Source organism: Acipenser ruthenus, chromosome 5 (assembly GCF_902713425.1).
Source record: "Acipenser ruthenus chromosome 5, fAciRut3.2 maternal haplotype, whole genome shotgun sequence".
Taxonomy (NCBI): domain Eukaryota; kingdom Metazoa; phylum Chordata; class Actinopteri; order Acipenseriformes; family Acipenseridae; genus Acipenser; species Acipenser ruthenus.
In genome coordinates, this window is record NC_081193.1 from 45,433,118 (window position 1) to 45,454,833 (window position 21,716).

The window sequence follows — 21,716 nt, forward strand, 5'->3', positions numbered from 1 at the left end:
AAGCACGTACGAGTTTTCACTGCTGCCATTCAGCCTCTCCCTAGCCCCCGCACCTTTTTAAAGTGCGTAGATGCCATCCTGGCTCCCCTGCGGCTGCAAGGGATCAGGGTGTTGAACTACCTGGACTGGTTGATCTGTTCCCAGTCACAGGAGGGAGCAGTGGCCCATACGGCAATAGTGATGGAGCATCTGGCGAGGCTGGGACTCATCCTCAACGATGCAAAAAGCAAATTGATACTGGTGCAGTGCCTAACATTCTTTGCTCTCCGGCTGGGCTCCCTTGTAATGCACGCTTACCTGTCACACGACAGAGTAGCAGCTATAGAGGATTGTCTCTCCCTGTTTCATCAGGGATCGAGTTTCCCTAGTGTGTTTCCAGAGGCTACTGGTTCCGATGGCCGCAGCTACATCAGCCATGTAGCTCGGCCTACTCCGTATGTGCCCGCGTGCCTCAACATCTTCTGGCTACATCCAAAACGCAACAGATACCGTTGTGCGTGTTTCATAGCCCTGCGTTGGTGGAGACAGCCCTCCCACCTCCGCAAAGGTATGCATCTAGGAGTAGTGGACGTCCCTGCACATAAATATGCTGGAACTACGGGCAGTTCACCTCGCTCTCCAGCACTAGTGGCCCAGAAAGCTGCTTTACACGTTCCCGCCGTTATCGCTGCTCCCAGCCTTCCTAGAGAAGGTCCGGTTCAAGAAAGCAACGGTTCTGCTGGTGGCCCCGGAGAATCTGGTTTGCAACCTTGTGCCAGCTCCTTCAAGGCCAGCTCTAGGAGATCCCGCTCCGCCTGGATCTTCTCAGTCAGTCAGGCAAAAGGCACTCTTTGGCACCCGGAATCAGGCAGGTTCCAGTTTTGGGACTGGCCCCTGAACTGGACCGTTAGCCAGCCCTAGGGCTCTCTGGTGTGGTTGTGGGCACCTTGCAGAATGCCAGGGCAGCCTCCACTAGGTCGTTATACTTCCAAAACTGGTGTCTGACCCTCGGTCATGACCCCATATCTTGCCCTATGCCTGTTATCTTGCAGTTTCTGCAAGAGTTGTTAGATGCGGGTAAAACGCCCACTGAAGGTGTACCTGGCAGCTATATCCGCATGCCATGCTCCAGTGGACTGTTTCACCTGGTGCGCATTTTTTGTCAACCTTTTCTAAAGGGTGCCCGACGTTTACGCCCTCCCAGGAGGTACGTTCTCCCAGAGTGGAGTCTTGACATCGTGCTGGAGGCTCTCACGAAGGCCCCGTTTGAGCCCATGTACTCCATAGAGTTGAAGTACCTGTCGCTTTGATCGCTTACGCAGCTTCGAGGCAAAAAGAGACCGAGCATTCTGTGCAGTGACTATTTGATCCCTCGGGAGGTGGGACCTGGGACATCACTCCGCAGATGGGCCTATTGGCAGCTTTGATATTAAATGCTCAGAAAGGCAGGCAATATCCCAAAAGTATCATCGGTGGTCATCTTCTCTTTCAGGGAACCTCGCTTACAACCGTAACCTAAAGTTATCTGTATGACAGAGGCATCTTGATAAAGCAGTCACTTCAACTTGACCAGGACTGACCCGCGACAATTTAAACTAGTGTAAACATTACTTATAAAAAATATTTTTATGCTTGAAACTACATTTTTGTGTAATAGTATAGAAGCCGTAGAAATTGTGCAAAACCAGAAACACATTTTTGAATGCATCAGGATTGTTTTTTATTAAAACACAAATTTGTATTAGTTTCATTTTTTCCCACCAAAAACAAAAACTTAATTTAAATTTTAAAATTAAATCTAACATATATAATGTTTATTTTTTTGCAATAGGATATACAGAAACTGCTTGTATATTACTGACAAACAGTTAATAATATTTACCACATTTACAGTAAATATTGTCATTAAAATGTATTACTTTTTATTGTTATACTTTTATGAACAGGCATCTAGCAACAAATTGGGTGTGTAAGTTTTGAAATGTTTACAGTTCATGTATACCATGTAATTTCTAGATCAGGGGTAGTCATTTTTAAATTAATTAAACTCCAGTGTTGTTAATTTAAGTAGCTTAACAAAGTAACTAATAACCCCCATTTAAGGGTAGCATGGAAAGGGATTTGGGGTCTTAACATGTTAAAATGTAGTATGGGGTCCATTCAATTGATCTAAATGATGGCAGGATAGTGTTATAATTTAAATCATCAAAAAATCATACTTCAATCATACAGAAATATGCTAGAGACCCATACATCACTTTTACATAGCTGTTTGAATTTCATAACCATAGCACACGTGTCAATATTTAATTTACTAAACAGTGGCAGCGATTCAATCTGCCTTTGTTTGATTGAATAGACACCAGTCTTTAATTTTTAATTATTACTGATTAGATAATAATTGCTAAAAGTTGTAGTAGTTAGGAAAGCTCAGACACAAAGTATCATCAGTCCATTTTGTTTTTGCCTATGGAGACTGAAGTGTAGTTCTTGTTTTTCTGTCCCTTCACATGGTTTGAAGCTGGTAAACCTTTGCCCCTTTTTTCAGCAAGTAGCCTTGGTCATTCAAGGAGCTGATGAAGCCTTCAAAATCAGCAACCTGCAAACCGCAAGGATTGTAACTTATTATTAGACTTTAAATACACTTGAGTCAAAGACAAAGCAGACAAAATATTTTCTGTCAAAGTTAAACTACCTTATAAATGACTTGCGCTTTAATAAAAAAAAAAGCTTTCCTTTTTATTTAAAAAAAAGTTGAAAACATACAGGTGGGGGGGGGGGGGGGGGGGATAAATAATGTTGCAACCTTCAATTGGCTCATTGACATAAACAATACCAAGACAACAATGATAAATACAATATTATCAGATTCACATTTTTTATTATTATTATTATTATTATTATTATTATTATTAATTATTATTATTAATAAGCCTCACCTAAGAATTCTAACAGGATTTTTTTCATTACCTGTATCTGTAGCTCTCTGGCGATTTGGCGCAGCTGTTTAAAATCAAACATGTTGTTATAGGTCCGCTCTGTTATTCTATTGAGCACTGCAATAAACTTTTTTGCATGTGACCTGTTGCTCATGCCCGAACCTAGCTGCGAACGATCAAAGTCCAGCTTTCCAAATTCATCAGAATAGGTATCCAATAAGCTGTTGGAAGTAAATCAAAAGAAAAAAAAGATGTTATACCATTTTTATTAAGAATAAAACAACCCACTTTAATATTTTCTTTAGCAAATTTAATTTGAATTAGGATAATGTATGGTTGATCATAACAGTGATATTGCTCTTCTTGTTATTCTCCTTATTGAAGAAGAGAAAACAAAAGAAGGTATGAATTGGCAATGGCCTGGGTACACTACAAAACATAATCAGTGAAAATGTGTATGTATCAATATCGTCTATTCTAACTATTTTCCTTGTTTTTGTACATGTCAGGTTTTTTGGTCATATGATGATTACAGTGGTCTAAGTATTGTATATGCTAAATTGACAACACAGGGTAATCTGGGGAAATATATTGCCTCTGAAATGGAAAGGACCAATAAAACCATCTGTTGTTTGGATACAAATAAGTAAGAAACTCCATATATGTTGTCTGTTTATTGAAGTCTAATTAAAGAGTAATTGACCGCCTACCAGCCATCCTTTGTGCAATACTTTGTACAACATATTATACAAATATGGACTGGAGTTGAGACATATAATGGAAAACTACTGGCATTCAAGTCAGTCTAGGTCAGAGCAGTATACTTAGGGCTTGAAGTTTTCAGGTTTTATTTTTGATCACATAACGTCTGTTTAAACTATATATATATATATATGCGCAATAAGGCACGACTGGGTGTGTGATATACTCCAATATCACCATGCCCCAGGTGCGTTGCAAGCCACTAGGCAAAAAATTGATTTGAAGACTGTGGCTTCGGGCATTACAGACCCCTGTCGGTAACAAGCCTTCCCTCAGGTCAACACTTTTCTACTATAGCCCTCATCTCCAGTCCACATTTACTATATACATGCTGGATTCTGCAGACTCAACGCCCTGATTTGAATGATGCCCCCTGCCCCCCAACTTTTAGCTGAAAATAAAATGTTCACCATTAATTTCTGGTTTTAATAACCATGTGCAAATAATGCCTGAGGGGGAATAGCGAGGCTCACATGAATAGAAAAAAATGTCTAGAAGTTGCTCTGTGGATTAATGATTCAGACAATTGCTTGAACCATATTTTGGATTTTTTTTTTGTTGTTGTTTCTTGGACATTGTAAGATCATGTAACTCAGTCATTTTTTTTTTGCACTGAACATTTTAATGCTATAGTGCTGCTTTGGATGCTACGTTGTAATTATTTCGTGTTGTGTTTTCACACTGGACACTCCAATTTCTTACTTACAGAGATTATGTAAAGCCATTTATTTTAGTGGACCGAAAATGTCACATTTAATATCTTTTTTTTAAATGTAGCAACTTTTATTATAGTGTTTTTAACCTATAAATGTGGTTTCTCATGATGTGCTTTTGCACTACACACTGTAACTTTAGAGTTAATGTTTGTTTTGTGAAAATATTTGAAATGACAAAATAGTGGAAATACTGCAGCAAGTTTGAATTGTATTTCACCAGTCAATAAATATGATAACTGCACTTCTGGATTCTTTAGCGTGACTGTGTGCTCTACCTTTGAATTTTAAGCATGTCTAATTTTATCTACCTAATAATGTCTGTAATTTTGCCCCCGCCCCCCACGCTTACCTTAACGATAACTTTACGCCAGCCGGGGCAGAATCTGGTGTGTATCTATATATATATATATCTGTGTGTGTGTGTGTGTGTGTGTGTGTATAAAATATAAGCCCCCAACCTGTGTTTCATTATCTCCACAACATCTTCTGCATCTGTTTTTGTACATTTCTCTCTGAGTTCCAGTCTTGCTCTTGCCTTGCAAAAGATACATACATGGAATATCATCCTTTATTTATAATTATAAAGCCATTAAAACACATACGACTAGATAATGAAACGTTGTGGAGATTGCTGTGCCATCCAGTTACAATGAAGTGTTATGCCCACCAATCTTCCACATAATACAACCTAAGTCCTTCTACACATCGAATCAGCAGTAAGTCATCCACTGATTTAGATATTTAAAAATTCATAAAACGCAAATCTACATAAATCAACAGTAAAATGATATCTCTATTCTTTCAATATTTTAAAACAAAGCTAGATTTTTTTAAAGGGCTCTTCTGCACAGTATGCTTTTTCTTACCATTGACAGTTAGTTAATGGTGCAAACATTGCATGGACACAAAAGCTTACTATACCTGGCCCCTTACACCATAATTTAATGTCCCCAATGTTCTAATACAGACAGCATATCTTGTTTGAAAACTTAAATGCTAGGTCACAACTGCATTTTACATAAACTAGCATTCTGGGCCTTTTGAAATGGTTAATGAGAAAGCTTACTATTTCATTTTACTTTTGTAATCATTTTCTTTTCATCTTTTTACCTCTGTGAGTCGGATGAGTGACTCTAACTGTCGTGTAGTAATAGGAGTGCTGTCTGCTCCAAGGTTCTGCTTTCTCAGCTCAAGATAAAATTCCTGCAACACTTGAGCTGCCTCATCAGATAATCTGGGGCGAACGTAATGACGAGCATACCCTACATATTTTCTTAACAACTGGTGAGGAATAGGATCACAGTTTTCTCCAGGGAGGACCTACAGAACAGTGTAGATAGCAGAACTTATTACAATTAACTCAACCATCAGAATTAAAAACAACAGAATAATGTATATAATAAGTGGACAAAGAACTAGCAAGCCAGTAACATACCGGTACATATCCACTAGCCATGGCTATAAATACAACATTTGACCTAATCAGTGCCATGAAAAGTAGATCACCATAACTTACACACAGAGTATGTAGATGTAAAAAGGTATCTTATGTGAAAGGATGACAATAAGCCTTCAACATACCGAGGCTAGATAAGCTGTACAGAATAATATAAATCAGAAATTAGAAATACATAGAATAGCTTAAAAAATAAAATGTTCCTTTACCTTCAATTAAAAAAATAAATAAATAAATAGAAATTTCTGGTGAACAAATAAATATTATACAAAAAAAATCTCTGGTTGTGGATAAGCAATAAATCAGAAACAGAGATGGTGTACCGGAGCTATGACTTTTGTACTATCCATACGAAAACAGAAAATACAATAATGATGTATTTGATTTTAATTCCCCATATTTGTACATTTTTAAAGATATGTTATAATATTGACCAGTTTACTTTTACTATAATGCTATTTAAAACCATCACGTTTAGCTTAAAAATATTTTTCTAATAAAATTACCTTTAACCTCTCTAACAAAGGTTTATCTGAGAAAACCTCCAGAATCGAAGTGTTGGGATCGCTTCCCCTGTTGACAGTAGCACTGGCGACCTCCCCCTGCCTCCCTGAACGCATCGCCATCACATGTTCAGAAAGCATGTGATCATGAGCTTCATTTGGGGTATCCAGCAAAATAAACACCAAGTCAAATCTGGACAGCAAGGCACTCCCCATCCTAAAGAAAACAAACAATAAGAATATTAAAAATAAATAATATTAGTGATAAAATCAGTAGTTTCATCAGGTGTACTGTATCAAGATTATATTTACATTTCATTGAATAGCTTAAAATAGGGCTCCTCTATCCTATTGTGGAGTGCATTAATGATGGGAGTAATGAATGAACATAGCAAAGTTCAGACAAAGAGAAAGGTTTCTGATTGTACCAAAATCATTTTCCATATCAAACACATATTCAAATGATGATTTATACAGATACACATGAGGATTTCAGATCGAAAGAGGCAATTAGAAAAAGCTGCAGGGAAGAATTTAGAAACCAGAACACTAGATAACAACCCTTCAATCAAAATTAATTGGGTTAGTTTCTAAATTATAATATTAATAACTTGTTTGGACCAACATACTTTAAGTTCTCCGATACAGTTTTGGCTTTGTTGTAGTGGCCTCCCACAGGATTTGCGGCAGCAATAACAGAAGTCCTGGCTGGTAAACTGCAGACAATCCCTGCTTTAGCAAGACTGATACTCTGCTGCTCCATGGCCTCCAGAAGAGCTTGATGCTGGTTACCCATCTTATCAAATTCATCTATGCAGCAAATTCCTAAATGAAATGATAACATGTAAACTAGAAATTAAAGAACACAGGAAAAAACTCAAGGTCTTTCCTCCTGAATTTTATAAGCAATTTAAATCTCTATTATTACCACTGTTGGTGGATGTTCTTAACCTAGCAACTCAAACTATAGGTTTACCGGATTAATTTTCTATGGCTTTAATCACGGTAATCCTTAAAAAAAACCAAAGACCCCCTGAAATGCGGCTCTTATAGGCCAGTTTCACTTCTTAACACAGATTACAAAATCGTTGCTAAATTACTTGCCAATAAATTAGGAAAATATCTCCCTCAATTAGTAAACCAAGACCAGACTGGCTTTATAACTAATCGATCCTCAGCAAATAACCCAAGAAGGCTTTTTAACATAGTGCACTTAGCTAGCCCTATGTTTGTTAATTGGATTAATGGGTTATACAGACTTAATCTGCCCCTTTCACCTTACATAGAGGAACTAGACAGGGTTGCCCTCTTTCTCCCTTGCTTTTTGCCTTAGTAAAAGAACCACGAGCAGAAGCATTAGATCAGACCCAGGGATTAGAGGCTTTGAGGTGGGACAGGCTTGCCATAAAATGTCATTATATGCTGATGGCATTCTTTTATTTATAACACATCCCAAAGAATCACTTTCAAATGTCTTGATTACTGCAGTACATTTTCTGGATACAAAATTAATTATGATAAAAGTGAAATTGTCCTTCTACCACAGTTTGATTACGGTGACTGCAAAGGGAATATTCCTTTTATTTGGTCCCCGACGGGAATCAGGTATTTGAGAATGCATGTAGACAATAATTTTAAGCATTTATATAAGTTAAATTACACTTACTTAATGCAAAAGGTGGGTGAGGACTTGAATAGATGGATGGACTTACCCCTTACATTGTTGGGACAAATTAATGTCAGAAAAATGAATGTGCTGCCTGGCTTCCTGTACCTGTTTCTATTCCTTAGCTTTTTTACAGAACTCAATAAATCAATACATAATAATATATAAATGGAACCCAAAATCTATTTAGAGAAAAACAAATAATTCATTAATACTTAATTTAATACAGCTATGGTACAATCTACATATTTTTTTTTAAAATAGAAGGGTTTCTGTCAACTAAGACCCCTATATAAGATAACTGTTTATTGCCAGTGATTTTTAAAAACACAATTTTTAGATATTGACACGAGAAAGGGATTAACGGCTTAGAACATTGCTATCAGGATGGTATGCTTATGTCCTTTGAACAATTGAGAGGAACATTTCAATTGTCTAAAAAACATTTTTTTTATTTCTTTTTACAATTGAGAAATTTCATTAAAACAACATTAAAAGGCCAGAGATTGAATCCCTTTTTCATCAGGAGAAATCATCTTGTAAATCTATATATGTACAGTCTACAATATACTCATGCAAGAACATCCAAAACCAAACCTGCATTCCTTATGAACTAGGTGGGAGACAGATCTGAAAATCTCTAATGATGAGGGGATGTGGTCAGGGGAAGGCGAGGAAGCAGTAACATCCATGTGTAACTCTAGATACAAACTAATTCAATACAACTCTTGCACCAGCTTTATTTAACCCCTTCAAAGTTACATAAATTTAACCCTGATCCCATCCGTGTTTTAGATGTGGGACAGAGAAGGGCACATTTATACATGCCACTTGGCAATGTTCTAAACTCTTGCGGTTCTGGCAGGAACTTTGTCACTTATTCTTGGTGTTCCTTTTCCAGTGGACCCTCAGGTCTGTTTGTTAGGGAACTTTTCTGGTGTTCAGCTCACAAATAGACATGCAATACAACGTATTGACCTGGCACTGGCTAAAGCAAAAAAATGCATAGCTCAGAAGTGGAAGCTAGACTCACCTCTCCCGGTTTCACTATGGTATGCTGAAATTAACAGTTGTCTACCTTTGAAAAAAAATAACTTATGCAATAAGGAATAAGATAAACATATTTGTATAAAATATGGCAACCTTATATGGACTACATGGAAAGACTTCATTTGAGACATGTTGACCCTAATATATTATAGTTAAGAGAAAGGAATCTTGCAGAGGTTACAACCATTAAAAGATTATAATAAGACAAGGAAGTTATACTCTCAGTTCTATTTGTCAATTTTAATCTCAATTTTTACATTTATTTTTTGTTATATACTGTATATATATATATATATATATATATATATATATATATATATATATATATATATATATATATATATATATTTTAGCTCAAAGAGCCAGCTGCCCAGCGTTTCGATATGTTGTACATATCTTTCTCAAGGGAGCCTGTGTTTGAATCCAAACATTGGAGGTATTTATAGGTTTTTGACGGCATGACAACTACTTGTTATTGTTTACATTCAAATTCATGATTTATTCTTACATGATGTAATGGTGTTCTATATATTGTGACATCATTTTTACTTCTATCTTTGAATCTGTATTAATTCTAATTAACACTACTTTATATAAACTTATATTTTTATTATATCATGCAATGCTGGCTCTGAGGATCAGTCTAGATTTGGCCTCCCCAGCGCATCAGCATGCACAACTTTTGAATGAATTTTGTTTATTTATTTAAATGTTATATATTTATTGAAATTAATTAGTTCATTCTTTTCTGTTGAGTCCCGCTGACATATATTTCTAGTATTTCCTTTGTATCGTTCTGTTACTTTGCTCTGCAAAATGGAAAATAAAAAATAATATAAAACAAAAAAAAAAACTCAAGGTAAGTCTATGGAAACAGATTTGTATTAGTATTCACACACAAGGAACTGATTACCTTGAAACATTTAATCAATGTAAGGTGGACATGCAGTGATAAGTAATTTCAGAAAACACAGCTGTAGGTCAATTTCATATAGTTCACAAGACTAGAGAGCAGTAAGAGACCCACTTACATATTTATAATACAGTTTTATTATATGTATGACAGCACTATGACACTGATTAAAGCCCCTTTGCTCAGGAGCCACACATTTTAAAGTGAAACGTAACCTTGATCAGTTTCAATGATAAATCTGTGCAATTGTATGTACCTTGATCTCCAAGTACCAGGGCTCCAGCTTCCAAAGCAAAATCGCCTGATCCACTGTCCCGGGATAAAGTCACGGTCAATCCTGAGGTAGTTGTAGTGTTTCCACACACATACACACCACGTGGAGCAATATTACACACTGCCTGAAATTCAGTGAAAGTTAACGTATGTTTTCAACATTTTTCATATCCAGGTCAAGGGTTTTCTATTTCTCTTTAAAAAAAAAAAAAATCACCTGCAATCCAAACTAAAATTGATGCGATTATATTTGTATAAAACAAGACAAAGCAAAGTCTGTCCAGTCGGGTAGCTAGGGGATGTAAAATAATATCAAATCAATTTTGTTTTCTCAAACTATCCCTAGGACACATTTTAAATTATAACTGTTATAAGGATAGCGTCACAATATGTAATCCCTGGCTATGTCTGCTAACTGTGATTACCTGTAACATCTGACTTTTACCCAGTCCTGGATCTCCAACAACCAACATATGGGGGTCTCCTCTTACAGGAATCCTATTTTTATCATCAATGTACTTCTGACAGCCCCCAAACAAGGCCAGTGCTAAACCTGCTTTTACGAGCTGAAAACAAAAAAGAAGTAAAAAAAGTATATAGTTTCATATTTCAATGGATTCAAGATGTACATGAAGTTACCGTTTAATCTAAAATTTAAATTACATGATGTATTTCAACAAGCATACTTACTGTATGGCCATAGATTGCTGGACAAAGGGAGCTGAAAAAAAGAAATAAAAAGTAATTTCATATATTTTGTATTTTACTGTGAATGTTAAAACTAATCTTGATTACCCTTTAACATCATTCTTGGAGACTGAAGATTATGAAGTCAAACATTCATATCTGATTTTAAGTACAACAATATTAAAAATGTATCATGATATAATAAGCCCTATAATTGAGCCTGTAAATGAGTCCCAGGAAAGGCATTCCTTGTGAAAAACATATCTGTACTTAAAACAGGAAATACAAAACTACTAACCTTGTAATTCATTGCAGTTCACCTATAATTCCACCTATAATTATTTATATATATATATATATATATATATATATATATATATATATATATATATATATAGTACTGTGCAAAAGTTTTAGGCAGGTGTGAAAAAATGCTGTAAAGTAAGAATGCTTTCAAAAATAGACATGTTAATAGATTATATTTATCAATTAACTAAATGCAAAGTGAGTGAACAGAAGAAAAATCTAAATCAAATCCGTATTTGGTGTGACCACCCTTTGCCTTCAAAACAGCATCAATTCTTCTAGGTACACTTGCACAAAGTCAGGGATTTTGTAGGCATATAGTCAGGTGTATGATTAAACAATGATACCAAACAGGTGCTAATGATCATCAATTCAATATGTATGTTGAAACACAGTCATTAACTGAAACAGAAACAGCTGTGTAGGAGGAATAAACTGGGTGAGGAACAGCCAAACTCAGCTAACAAGGTGAGGTTGCTGAAGACAGTTTACTGTCAAAAGTCATACACCATGGCAAGACTGAGCACAGCAACAAGACACAAGGTAGTTATACTGCATCAGCAAGGTCTCTCCCAGGCAGAAATTTCAAGGCAGACAGGGGTTTCCAGATGTGCTGTCCAAGCTCTTTTGAAGAAACACAAAGAAACGGGCAACGTTGAGGACCGTAGACGCAGTGGTCGGCCAAGGAAACTTACTGCAGCAGATGAAAGACACATCATGCTTACTTCCCTTCACAATCGGAAGATGTCCAGCAGTGCCATCAGCTCAGAATTGGCAGAAAACAGTGGGACCCTGGTACACCCATCTACTGTCCGGAGAAGTTTGGGCCAACCTACCTGCCGAGTTCCTTCAAAAACTGTGTGCAAGTGTACCTAGAAGAATTGATGCTGTTTTGAAGGCAAAGGGTGGTCACACCAAATATTGATTTGATGTAGATTTTTCTTCTGTTCACTCACTCTGCATTTTGTTAATTGATAAATATAAACTATTAACATGTTATTTTTTGAAAGCATTCTTACTTTACAGCATTTTTTCACACCTGCCTAAAACTTTTGCACAGTACTGTATATATATATAATCAATAACCACCCTTACTTGGAAAAGCTTACTCAAATCACCCTTTGTTTGACATACTGGGGAAGCATTTTTTTACATTGAGAATGCTTTCCCTGACTTGAACAACCTTTGACATTGTGAGTACTGCAATAACAATTCAGCTAGCAGGAGGGTAAACTAAGTCTTCTTTTTCTTTTTAGATTTAAACCAAATGCTATGACATACTTGACAATTAATTTAAGGAGGTTTTCTTCTGCCTGAATCTCTTGAATTGCATAAAGGTCTTTTAGAGAAAACTCCATCGAGGCCCCCTGGCTGTCAGATTCTTCAGAATGTTTTACTTTCTGTCCTTTAGAGTTACTGATTGAGTTTGCTTCAATGTACAACAGAAACATACATTTGTCATTTTTGTTTCTTCCACTTCCTGTAGGGTAAACAAAGAATGAAACATTAGGTTACAATACAATTCTAAAAACAATATACAGACTGACTCGATGCACTGTAATCTTGAAGGATGACAGACCTTCTTCACTGCTGGACACTTTTACTATTCCTGTGATGGTGACCATGTCTCCTGGGACGCTGCTATCTACCAGATCTTGGGCAAGTTCACACTCAATAGTCCGAGGAATTCTCCCTGCTTCCCTTTGGTCATCTGACATTAGCTCCTGAACCCTAAAGAAGTTAGATATGAAATCCACAGCTTGTTTGAAAATGTTCATATTTTCCAAAGATTTTACTAAAATGTATTTAATAAATCTATTTGGTAATATCTATACCACCTATAAAAAACACCTATTAAAATGTTTTATGTTGCAACAATAACACACCTATATAATATAAACAGATCAGTCTCATTGAATACATAATCTTTAGTAAATCTGTAACAATCTCGATCGATCTGGGGATCTGCATTTTCCTACAACAGCATTAAAAAAACTGATGTAAACGAATACATCCACCAATATATCTACCAGCTCAAATTCATTACACTTCAGTGTATAACTATGTACTTCCCCTTATCCAAATAAACTCTTATTGAGGGCCTCATTCACTAAATGTTTTCTGCACAGTTTTGCACCGTTTTTGTTTTTTCTGGTCGAATTAAACATACATTTAACATTAACCTTTTAAACCAATAGCTGTCAACATTTGTTTCAATGCGGTTTCACATATAGTATACGCAATTATTGTGTGATTACTCCCGTTACAAGGGGCTTGTGAATAATTAAACATTTTTGCTAATTCACAAATTATTCCACCAGATGAAACTGAGTCACTTTCTCCAGGTCGTTTTAATCTACTTGGAGCTGCAGATTTTCGCGAAGGTTTATTTAAAGGGTCCCATTACTATAGGATAATGCTATAGGAACAGAATCATATTATCTATATGTGTTGATTATTGACTCAATAAAAAATAAATAATGATCAAATAATTACCAAGGTCGAGCAGCTGTGCAAAAGTCACTGAACAGCCTTAAAACCATGTAGAAAACTCCAGTGTTAAACAAATATATAAAATCAAGTAGTTACAACAAAGTAGTTGGTGCAGATCTTTTAATCTGTTTGTAGTTTTGCTGTAAATGCAAAGTGAAGTTTGGATGCACTGAATTGATCTGGGTGCAGAAACTGAACATGATTTAATCAGACCCTAGATCTCTCTTAGGTGCTATTCTGACAGGAGACATGCCTGTAGAAACATCTCTCTACTGTGGTTAGGCACTAAACCCAATCAAAACAAGCTCTCTCCCTCTTTATCTAAACTTGACAAACCCTGCTGATGAATATACAAAAACATTACTTATACAACATCTTTTTATGTTTTTTTCTCCCTCTGAACCCACACTAGACGACATCAGCAGGAACATTATACAGATAATTTCCATAACACTGACAGCATGTGCTACAGTGATTAATTCAGGGAATCATCATTAAATAAAGCTGTTTTAATGATTCTACAGTGGATACACATTATTATAACAACTGTGAATTCAAAGAACTTAGAAAGACAAAACAAAAACAAATCTTTGGGCTTTGATCTAGAGCCCCATTTACATACTGTGATCTAGTTTGGTGTCACCTGCTACTGTTGGCACAACCTTTTATCATACACGTTTTCAAAAGGCCAGAAAGCTAAAAAGCTGCTTACTTGATGGACTGCCAGTCCACAGTAACTGTTAAAGGGGAGCTTCTGTTTGGCAGAAATGACCGACCCCGACATTCAGGCTGCAAGCACTGTGTACAAAAATGTCAGGAAGTGTAAAATAAGCTATTCTTGCAGTATTAGTTTAGGATCAATTAAAATGATCTTAACAGTTGAACAACTACAAAAAAACATAAAAATAATTAAAAAATACAGGCCTTTTGTAAAACAACACCTGCTAGAGAACATTATTAATATATATCTTGTTTAATTCAAAACATCAGTAGTGCACTGCTTAGATCAATGATTTCTGAAACAAACCAGTTTTGCCAAATATTGATGAAAGACACTAATAACTTTTCTCAATAGTCACTAGCTAACAAAATTCCAGTAAATCTTTTCTTATATGTATTAGCATCACTTTGTAGATCTCACATTTTCCTACATGAAAGATGCACACATCTGATTTGTAATGGTATTTTTTTTTTTAAGTATCTTAAATTTTTTCCATGCTGCAGTTCCTGTTGAAGTTAGTTGCTTCTGGGAGTTTGAATCCTTGTAGGAAAAACAATTCTGAATGTATTGTTTTTTTTTTCAGACAATGACTTCCTGATTACAATGTTATATATATAAATGTTTAACAAAAAACTGCATGTACACAAAAGGTTTAAATTATTAAAAGTTTCTGACAAAACCCCTTCTTCAGTTGTGTAGAAAGAAAAGCATACCTCCTTTCAAAACAAAGCTTAATTCCTTAATGTGATCTTAGGAAGTTGATCAGAACTATAGAATTTAAGTATCTGCAAGATAAATATTCTTCTACTACAGCTTCAAATACATTACCATTAAAACAATCTAATTTACCTTTATCATAATCTGAGTGTTTTTCATATAGGAATATCTGAGACCAACAAAAGTGCAGCAATATACAGTATATTAGGTAAGATTTACTAGATTTATTTTATTAGCACCAAGTACTTTAAAATATCTGCAGACAAAGTTAACTGTTCTCTTATGTATTCTTCTTGTTTAGATTAATTTTGCATATTATTATTTCCATGATTTTCAGTATTATATATATATATATATATATATATATATATATATATATATATATATAGACCTGCAGACCTATACAGGTATTGGAAGCATAACTCCATTCAAAACAAAAGGCTGCTGAAGTATATACAGTATATGAAAGATAACCACTCAAAACAGCAGACCAACAAACTAAACCAACTTTGATAGATGTAACCTATTAAGCAGTATTCTGTGATGCACTGCTGTTATTAACTCTGACTCATCAGTGAGGAGATTAAGGGTCTGATGTAAGGATAGGCACAGTGCAAACAATTGCGGCTGCAAAATCCAAATTGCCTTGCGGCCAGGCGATTATTTTGCACTGTGGCATATGTAAGCTTAAGAGCAATGCAAATTACTCAGCACGCACAAATAATGAGCTGCAATCATGATAATGAGGGTCGCAATAAGCGCTGCCTGTGCATCTGTCTATTTAGCGGCTGCACTTCCAGCCCAGAGGTGAGGTGAGTTAGGAGTACAGAGAGCAGAAGGCGTGGTATGAGATTTGTGGAGCACGAAAATCAAACCAAACAAAAAATATGCCAGAGGAAGGGCAGCAAAGTCCTCTTGGAGCACAGAAAAGAAAAGAAAAGTTTTCTGAGGAAGAGCTGAGAGTAATCAGTTATGCTACCAAAGAGGCCATATGGTCCTCCAGTGGAGAAAGTCAATGCTGTCGGTGTTACCAGGAGGACAGTCAACCAGGTGATGACAAGGTGGCAGGATCTGCAGCGGCGAACAAAAGCAAAACCCGCATCGCAGCACAGGCATGCAGCAGGAACAGGAGGAGGGCCGCCATCCACATCACAGCTGACACTGCTGGAGAGGCAAGCGGAGAGGACAATCCACCCCAAACAAAGTGACCCGGGTTTGAATATGCAGGGTCTTCTCCGTCTTGCCCTTCTCCTCCGAAGGTTTTCCTGCCTGTTCTCAACAACAGCCAAGCGTCGCCACATCAGGAAGTGTGCCACAGCTGCCTGAGGCAAATGATAGCTCTGAAGGTGTGTGGTTTTATACAGCTCTTAATTACTCACTTCTACAATGGTTTGCACCTTGTCAGAGGAGGTGCAAAGTTTTTGAAGGGTCAGCAATTGCCCACGTACAAGGCAAAATCCTTACCTCTCATTATAATGTTTTCGCCTGCTTAGTATGCCACATCCCCACCCAATCCCATGCTATTTTCTTCATTTGAATACATTTCAGTATCATTTAAATGGATTCATGATGGCAAAGTGCTAATTTGATAGCAGGTACAGAGTGCCAGGTGAAAACCATTCTTTACTTACGCCGCATTTTTGGTGACTGCTTTATGCCAGCTAAACACGTTTTTTGGCAGCAATATGAGCATTTTGCAGCCGCAAATCACTTTGCACATATCCTTACATCAGCCCATAAAAGCTCTATAACAGCACTTGCAGAAGAGCCTATTTTGCACAGTGGTTAAGATGTTCACTTGCAGTGTGCTTGGTTGCCGTTTCACGTCCAGCCTCAGACCTGTTACATAGGCAACTGTTGGCATGTTTTGTATTATTTAGGTTAATTTGTCTAGATACAGTATATATATATATATAGTGTAAGTTGCCATTGGATTATCAGAATTATAAAATGCATGGTCAAAAATCTGCAAAATATAAAATTTTGTTGAGAACCAGATGAACCTACTTTTGTTGGTGTTGTAAATTTACCATCAGCAAGAGGAAGACTCTGGATCTCTCCACACATGTTGCAGCTGAATGCCATTTTGGTGCACAGTGGTTTAATGTTACTGACACGGACCACTGTTCCTCGTAGAGCAACATATTTCCCATAGAAGTTTGCACGTAGATTCTTTAGTGGAGTCAATGGGTTGTAATTGTAAACTCTAAAAAACAAGTATTTAAGTTTATGTAGGGCATTATCAGTCATTTATTATAAAAGGCAAGATTTTGGTGACTAAAACTGGTATGGTCATTTGTTATTTAGTATCTACATGCTCCAAATGACCACTATACTATGACACCACTAAAAAAAAAAAAAAAACATTTCACTTACTGATATGCAAGTCATCAATATCAGACTAGTGGCAAGCCCAAGGTTTTTATGGCGAGTGTTCTGTCCTAATACAGTACACTATAGTTTGTACTGGCAAGTCTTGGTCTTGCCAGTACAGTAGTTTAATATGGCTGACTTATCCAATGTAACAAACTGAGATGTGTTCGTCACCTGGCATGGATACAAGGCACATTGACTATCGGCGGTTCTTCACTTGCAAGTCCTTCCTGCTCCTGAAGCTCTGCCACATGTCTCTCTAGATCTTTGGTTAAAACCTGAAAAGGGTCCACGGAAGAATAAAGCCATTCAGATTCATTCCATTGTTTATATAAACCATAAAACATGAATTACAGATTGCTACTGGAATATAAGCTTTTTAAGTGCACAAGACAATAAAAATGTGGCTTCTTAATATAAATACACTGGCTATTAACAAGTAGGAACAGTCATCTTAACTCTTAACCACTTGGGTGAAATTGGCTTTCACATTGACTTTTATGGCATCAAAGTGCTATACATACTGTAGAACATTCAAGTGCAGTAATCGTCAGAACATTTCAACAACAAAAACTAAAGAAAAAGTTTTTTTTAAACTCTTGCAATGGTCACGTTGAACATCCCCAGAAACTATACTTTCCTGTGACCCAAAAGGCTTAGGCAAACTTAATATAGTTAATATAGCACACTTCTTGCAATTTCATTTTTCACAAGTCCTTAGCTTTGACTGTACAGCCTTATAATTACCTCTCTTGAAATAACAAGGTAAATGCATACCTGATGTATTGCCAATCCCATACAGTCTAATATTTTTTCTGGCATATCTCGTAGTTCTGATGCTAAATTGGGTATTGACTTAGACAGCCCTTCATCCTGCAAAAGGTCTTTGTAATCCACAAGGACACTGCCTTTTCTTTCAATTTCATCCTGTCGAAAATCAAATATTTGTTATTTTTATAAAGTTTTTTAATTTTTATTTGCCAATCCTATATATTCACTGTAGGTTTCTTCACTCTTTATATTAGCTAACTGTGCTAATATAATTCAATCTGGTCAACTTTTTTACCATCCAAGCAAGGCATGGTTAACATTTAAAATGAATCCTAACTACATTAAAAGTAGAGACAACTCATGCTTATACCTGGGATAGTGAATGACATTTACCATGTTCATTACTGTTGGAGCATATTACATTCCTTTTTACAGCTGCTACATTTTTAAGTTTCCATTCAGCAAAGCTCCACAGATGTTTCCATTTCCATCTATAATAATAATATTAAAATAAAGAAATAAACATCATGCATTCTTCTCACCTTGTCATACAGTTCAATACGTTTTGTAAAAAACAATTCAAATGCCTGGATCTTCTGCACAAATGGAGAGCTCTCACTGTATGCTGTAAAAAAAAAAACATGACGAAGTTGATTACTAACACCTATATCAATTGCATGTACATGTATGTGGTTCTGTATTTATATGTTAAAATGTAAGTGTAATGTACAAAAAGACAGTTGGGCAGACAGACAAATAGCATCCATATACGGTACATTTTATAACTTGTGCTAAATAAGATCCTTAGAAGGTTTTGTGACAATTGGACAAGCTGCTCTCTAGATATGAAGTTTCCCTCGAAGGGATAAGAACCCGGGGCATGGGATAATAGTTATTGATTATGTGGTTTACAAATGCATATTTTATGTGAAAATTAAGAGTTGTTTGTTATTAATTTTGTTGATTAACATTTTAATTCTCTTACACAAAAATGCAATGATTACGCCTCCCCTGTAAAGATATTAGTACAAAATATCACTGTTCACATAGCACATGCCTCCTGAAAATCTAACTGTTATAAACTATCAGCCCCAAAAGCAGGTAAAAATTAAAAAATCTGAAAAAAATACTGAAGGGAAACTAGCCCAATGGACTTACATGAGGTGTCCAATCACAGTCCTGGAGGGCTATTCCACTCCAGGTTTAACAGGTAAAATGAAATAATAAACTGGAGGTTTAATTGGTTTGATTAAACCATTTAGAACAGGTTTGGAACAAAGACCAGGAGTGGAAGGGCCAACTTTGGCCACCCCTGGACTAAACAATGCTAGTCGTGTTTTATGTGGCATCTAGCTAATTGCAAAAATATACTAGAAAAATAACTGGATAACAAACCGGTCTGTAATGTCTAACTGTTAATATATAACACAAAGTAGCAACACATTGAGTTTTTCAAAATTACCTTCTGAAAAATAAAGTCTCCATCCTTTGTAAAGACAAAGATGGTCCAGCGTTGTCTGGATTAGTTGAGGGCGTCCACTTGATGTTCCAAATCCTACTGTTAAAACACACAATTGTAAAGTAAAACTGTCCAATGTCTTTGGAATTTCAAGATGAAAACTTGTCATGAGAATTAGCAAGGGCGTTACTCACCCCCATCGACTCTGCAGCCTCTCTGTCCATCTCCTCCTCCCTTCCAGGGTCTTCCTCTCCCACTTCCATTTCCCCTCCAGCCTGAACCTCCACCTCTACCACCCCTCCACCCCCCACCCAGCCCAACAGCACCCCTTCCCCTCCAGCTTCTAGCTCCTCCTCCTCCCCCCCTTCTCCAGGACCCTCTGCCATGCCACTCCTGACTCATTCTACAGGTATTCTCTCCAAACACCTGAAAAAAAAGTTAACAAATGAAAATGAAATGAATGTACTAGTCAAATAAAGGACCACATTACTAACAAAATCTGTTCAGTCATAACGAAAAGGGTGGTTTCCCCTACTGTTCATTTTAAATATTTGTATGCACTTTTCTATGCAGCAAGGTTTTAATGAGCAAACTGCCAAGTGTTGTGGTATACCAACACTTAAAATCTTACCAATTTAGCACTCTACATCCCCTGTCCTCCATTCATTGCACTAGCTCCCTGTCAAGACCAGGGCTGTTTTTAAATGGATGCTCCTTACATGTAAGCCCATATTTACACCAATGTTAACCTTAAACTTTCAAATTAACAATGCATGAAACAGGATTTTCTTTCCTTAAACCCACCAGGAAAGTGTCTAAAAGTAAATTAAACAGTGAATTTAAAGAGCTCAATATGTAATTCATTGTCATATCTTCCACCTTATCTGTAATACAAAATAAGAGCTATACCGTTAGTATCATGAAGAAAATAAAAAAGATCATGGTGAACTACATCAATGGTATACAACATTTTGTTTGCAGGTTTGACAGGTCCCCCAATATATATCCCCACATTCTAATACTCTTCTAGATAACAGTAAAATATGTGTGACATACAGTACATACATAGACAGGCATCACTTTATAAACCCATCTTATGAAACTGCTGTTAATAGTGTGAGCCTAAGTTTAATCGCAATAGGATAGGAGGTTCTCTAGATGTAAGTGAAAGTGACATATGTATACTATCATCAGAATTTAACTGTCAAAGACTGTCCTAACCAAATTTCATCACAGCTGGATACGTGGTTATGTAAACTGAAGCGTGACACTATGCTTGTCAACGGGTAATACAATACCAACGCTTCAGTATTTTGGATGAAGTAACTTAAATAGCAATACAGTATTTAAAACATGCAAAATACTGAATTAATTATGCAAAATATTGAAGTACATTTTGAGAATAATGGAATTTGGATTTATATTTAGAGATTATATTAGTACACGTTTTGAGACAGTGTCCAGTATATATCCGTTTATGTATGCTCACTTTCAAAGTACATCTTGTACTATATGTTTTGGGATTAAATATATAAGTACAAATATTACCATCACAGAAAAAAACATAAATTATATATGTAATCGATGCCCTATATAATAGCAGACAGCTACAACGCAATCACCAGCAATAAGTAAACTTTATAAAGTACCTGTTACTGAGTTCTTGTTGACATTTTCATTCTTGGCGCGCTGACTACGTCACTACCGTTTCCACTAGCTTCTGGTTCCACAGTGTCAGAACAAACAGCTAGGCTGTTCGTGTTGAACAGCAGTTTAACATAACATTGATTTATGTTTGTGACTTAAATCATTGAGGATTTACCATTGCCAAAGTTATACTTGTTGTTTCCAAACCCAATGTTATATCTGGGATCTGTTGCTCTAAATTCTTGAGGAACCGGTGTTAATCTGCGATGGTTTACTTTTCCTGCA

General features: G+C 36.3%; 1 protein-coding gene across 3 annotated transcripts; it reads right to left on the reverse strand.

The window, feature by feature from the left end:
• Window positions 1-1,674: 1,674 nt before the first annotated feature.
• mcm8 (minichromosome maintenance 8 homologous recombination repair factor) lies at window positions 1,675-21,712 on the reverse strand. Of its 3 annotated transcripts, none has more exons than XM_059024271.1 (19): window positions 21,607-21,712; window positions 19,979-20,210; window positions 19,788-19,880; window positions 18,868-18,950; window positions 18,332-18,481; window positions 17,729-17,832; window positions 17,189-17,387; window positions 14,456-14,541; window positions 12,830-12,981; window positions 12,532-12,730; window positions 10,948-10,978; window positions 10,683-10,823; window positions 10,241-10,382; window positions 6,985-7,180; window positions 6,359-6,572; window positions 5,507-5,716; window positions 4,855-4,931; window positions 2,950-3,139; window positions 1,675-2,578 (listed from the first exon to the last, which is right to left on the reverse strand). In XM_059024271.1, the coding sequence occupies exons 1-19, from the start codon at window positions 21,607-21,609 to the stop codon at window positions 2,486-2,488; spliced, it is 2,595 nt and encodes an 864-aa protein (XP_058880254.1). In that variant the 5' UTR covers window positions 21,610-21,712; the 3' UTR covers window positions 1,675-2,485. The 3 variants fall into 3 exon arrangements, with proteins under 3 accessions (XP_058880254.1, XP_058880253.1, XP_034777303.2); XM_059024270.1 differs by having other exon boundaries at window positions 19,788-19,883; XM_034921412.2 differs by lacking the exon at window positions 21,607-21,712 and adding an exon at window positions 21,434-21,538 and having other exon boundaries at window positions 19,788-19,883.
• Between the last annotated feature and the right edge of the window lie 4 nt (window positions 21,713-21,716).

What these genes read in the sequence shown, in the direction of transcription:
- mcm8 (XM_059024270.1), bottom strand. An exon ending in CAGCAATCTATGGCCATACA is followed by an intron (nt 10,824 to 10,947) that starts GTAAGTATGCTT and finishes TTTTGTTTTCAG; the next exon opens with CTCGTAAAAGCAGGTTTAGC. An exon ending in ACTGTATCGGAGAACTTAAA is followed by an intron (nt 6,573 to 6,984) that starts GTATGTTGGTCC and finishes TGTTTTCTTTAG; the next exon opens with GATGGGGAGTGCCTTGCTGT.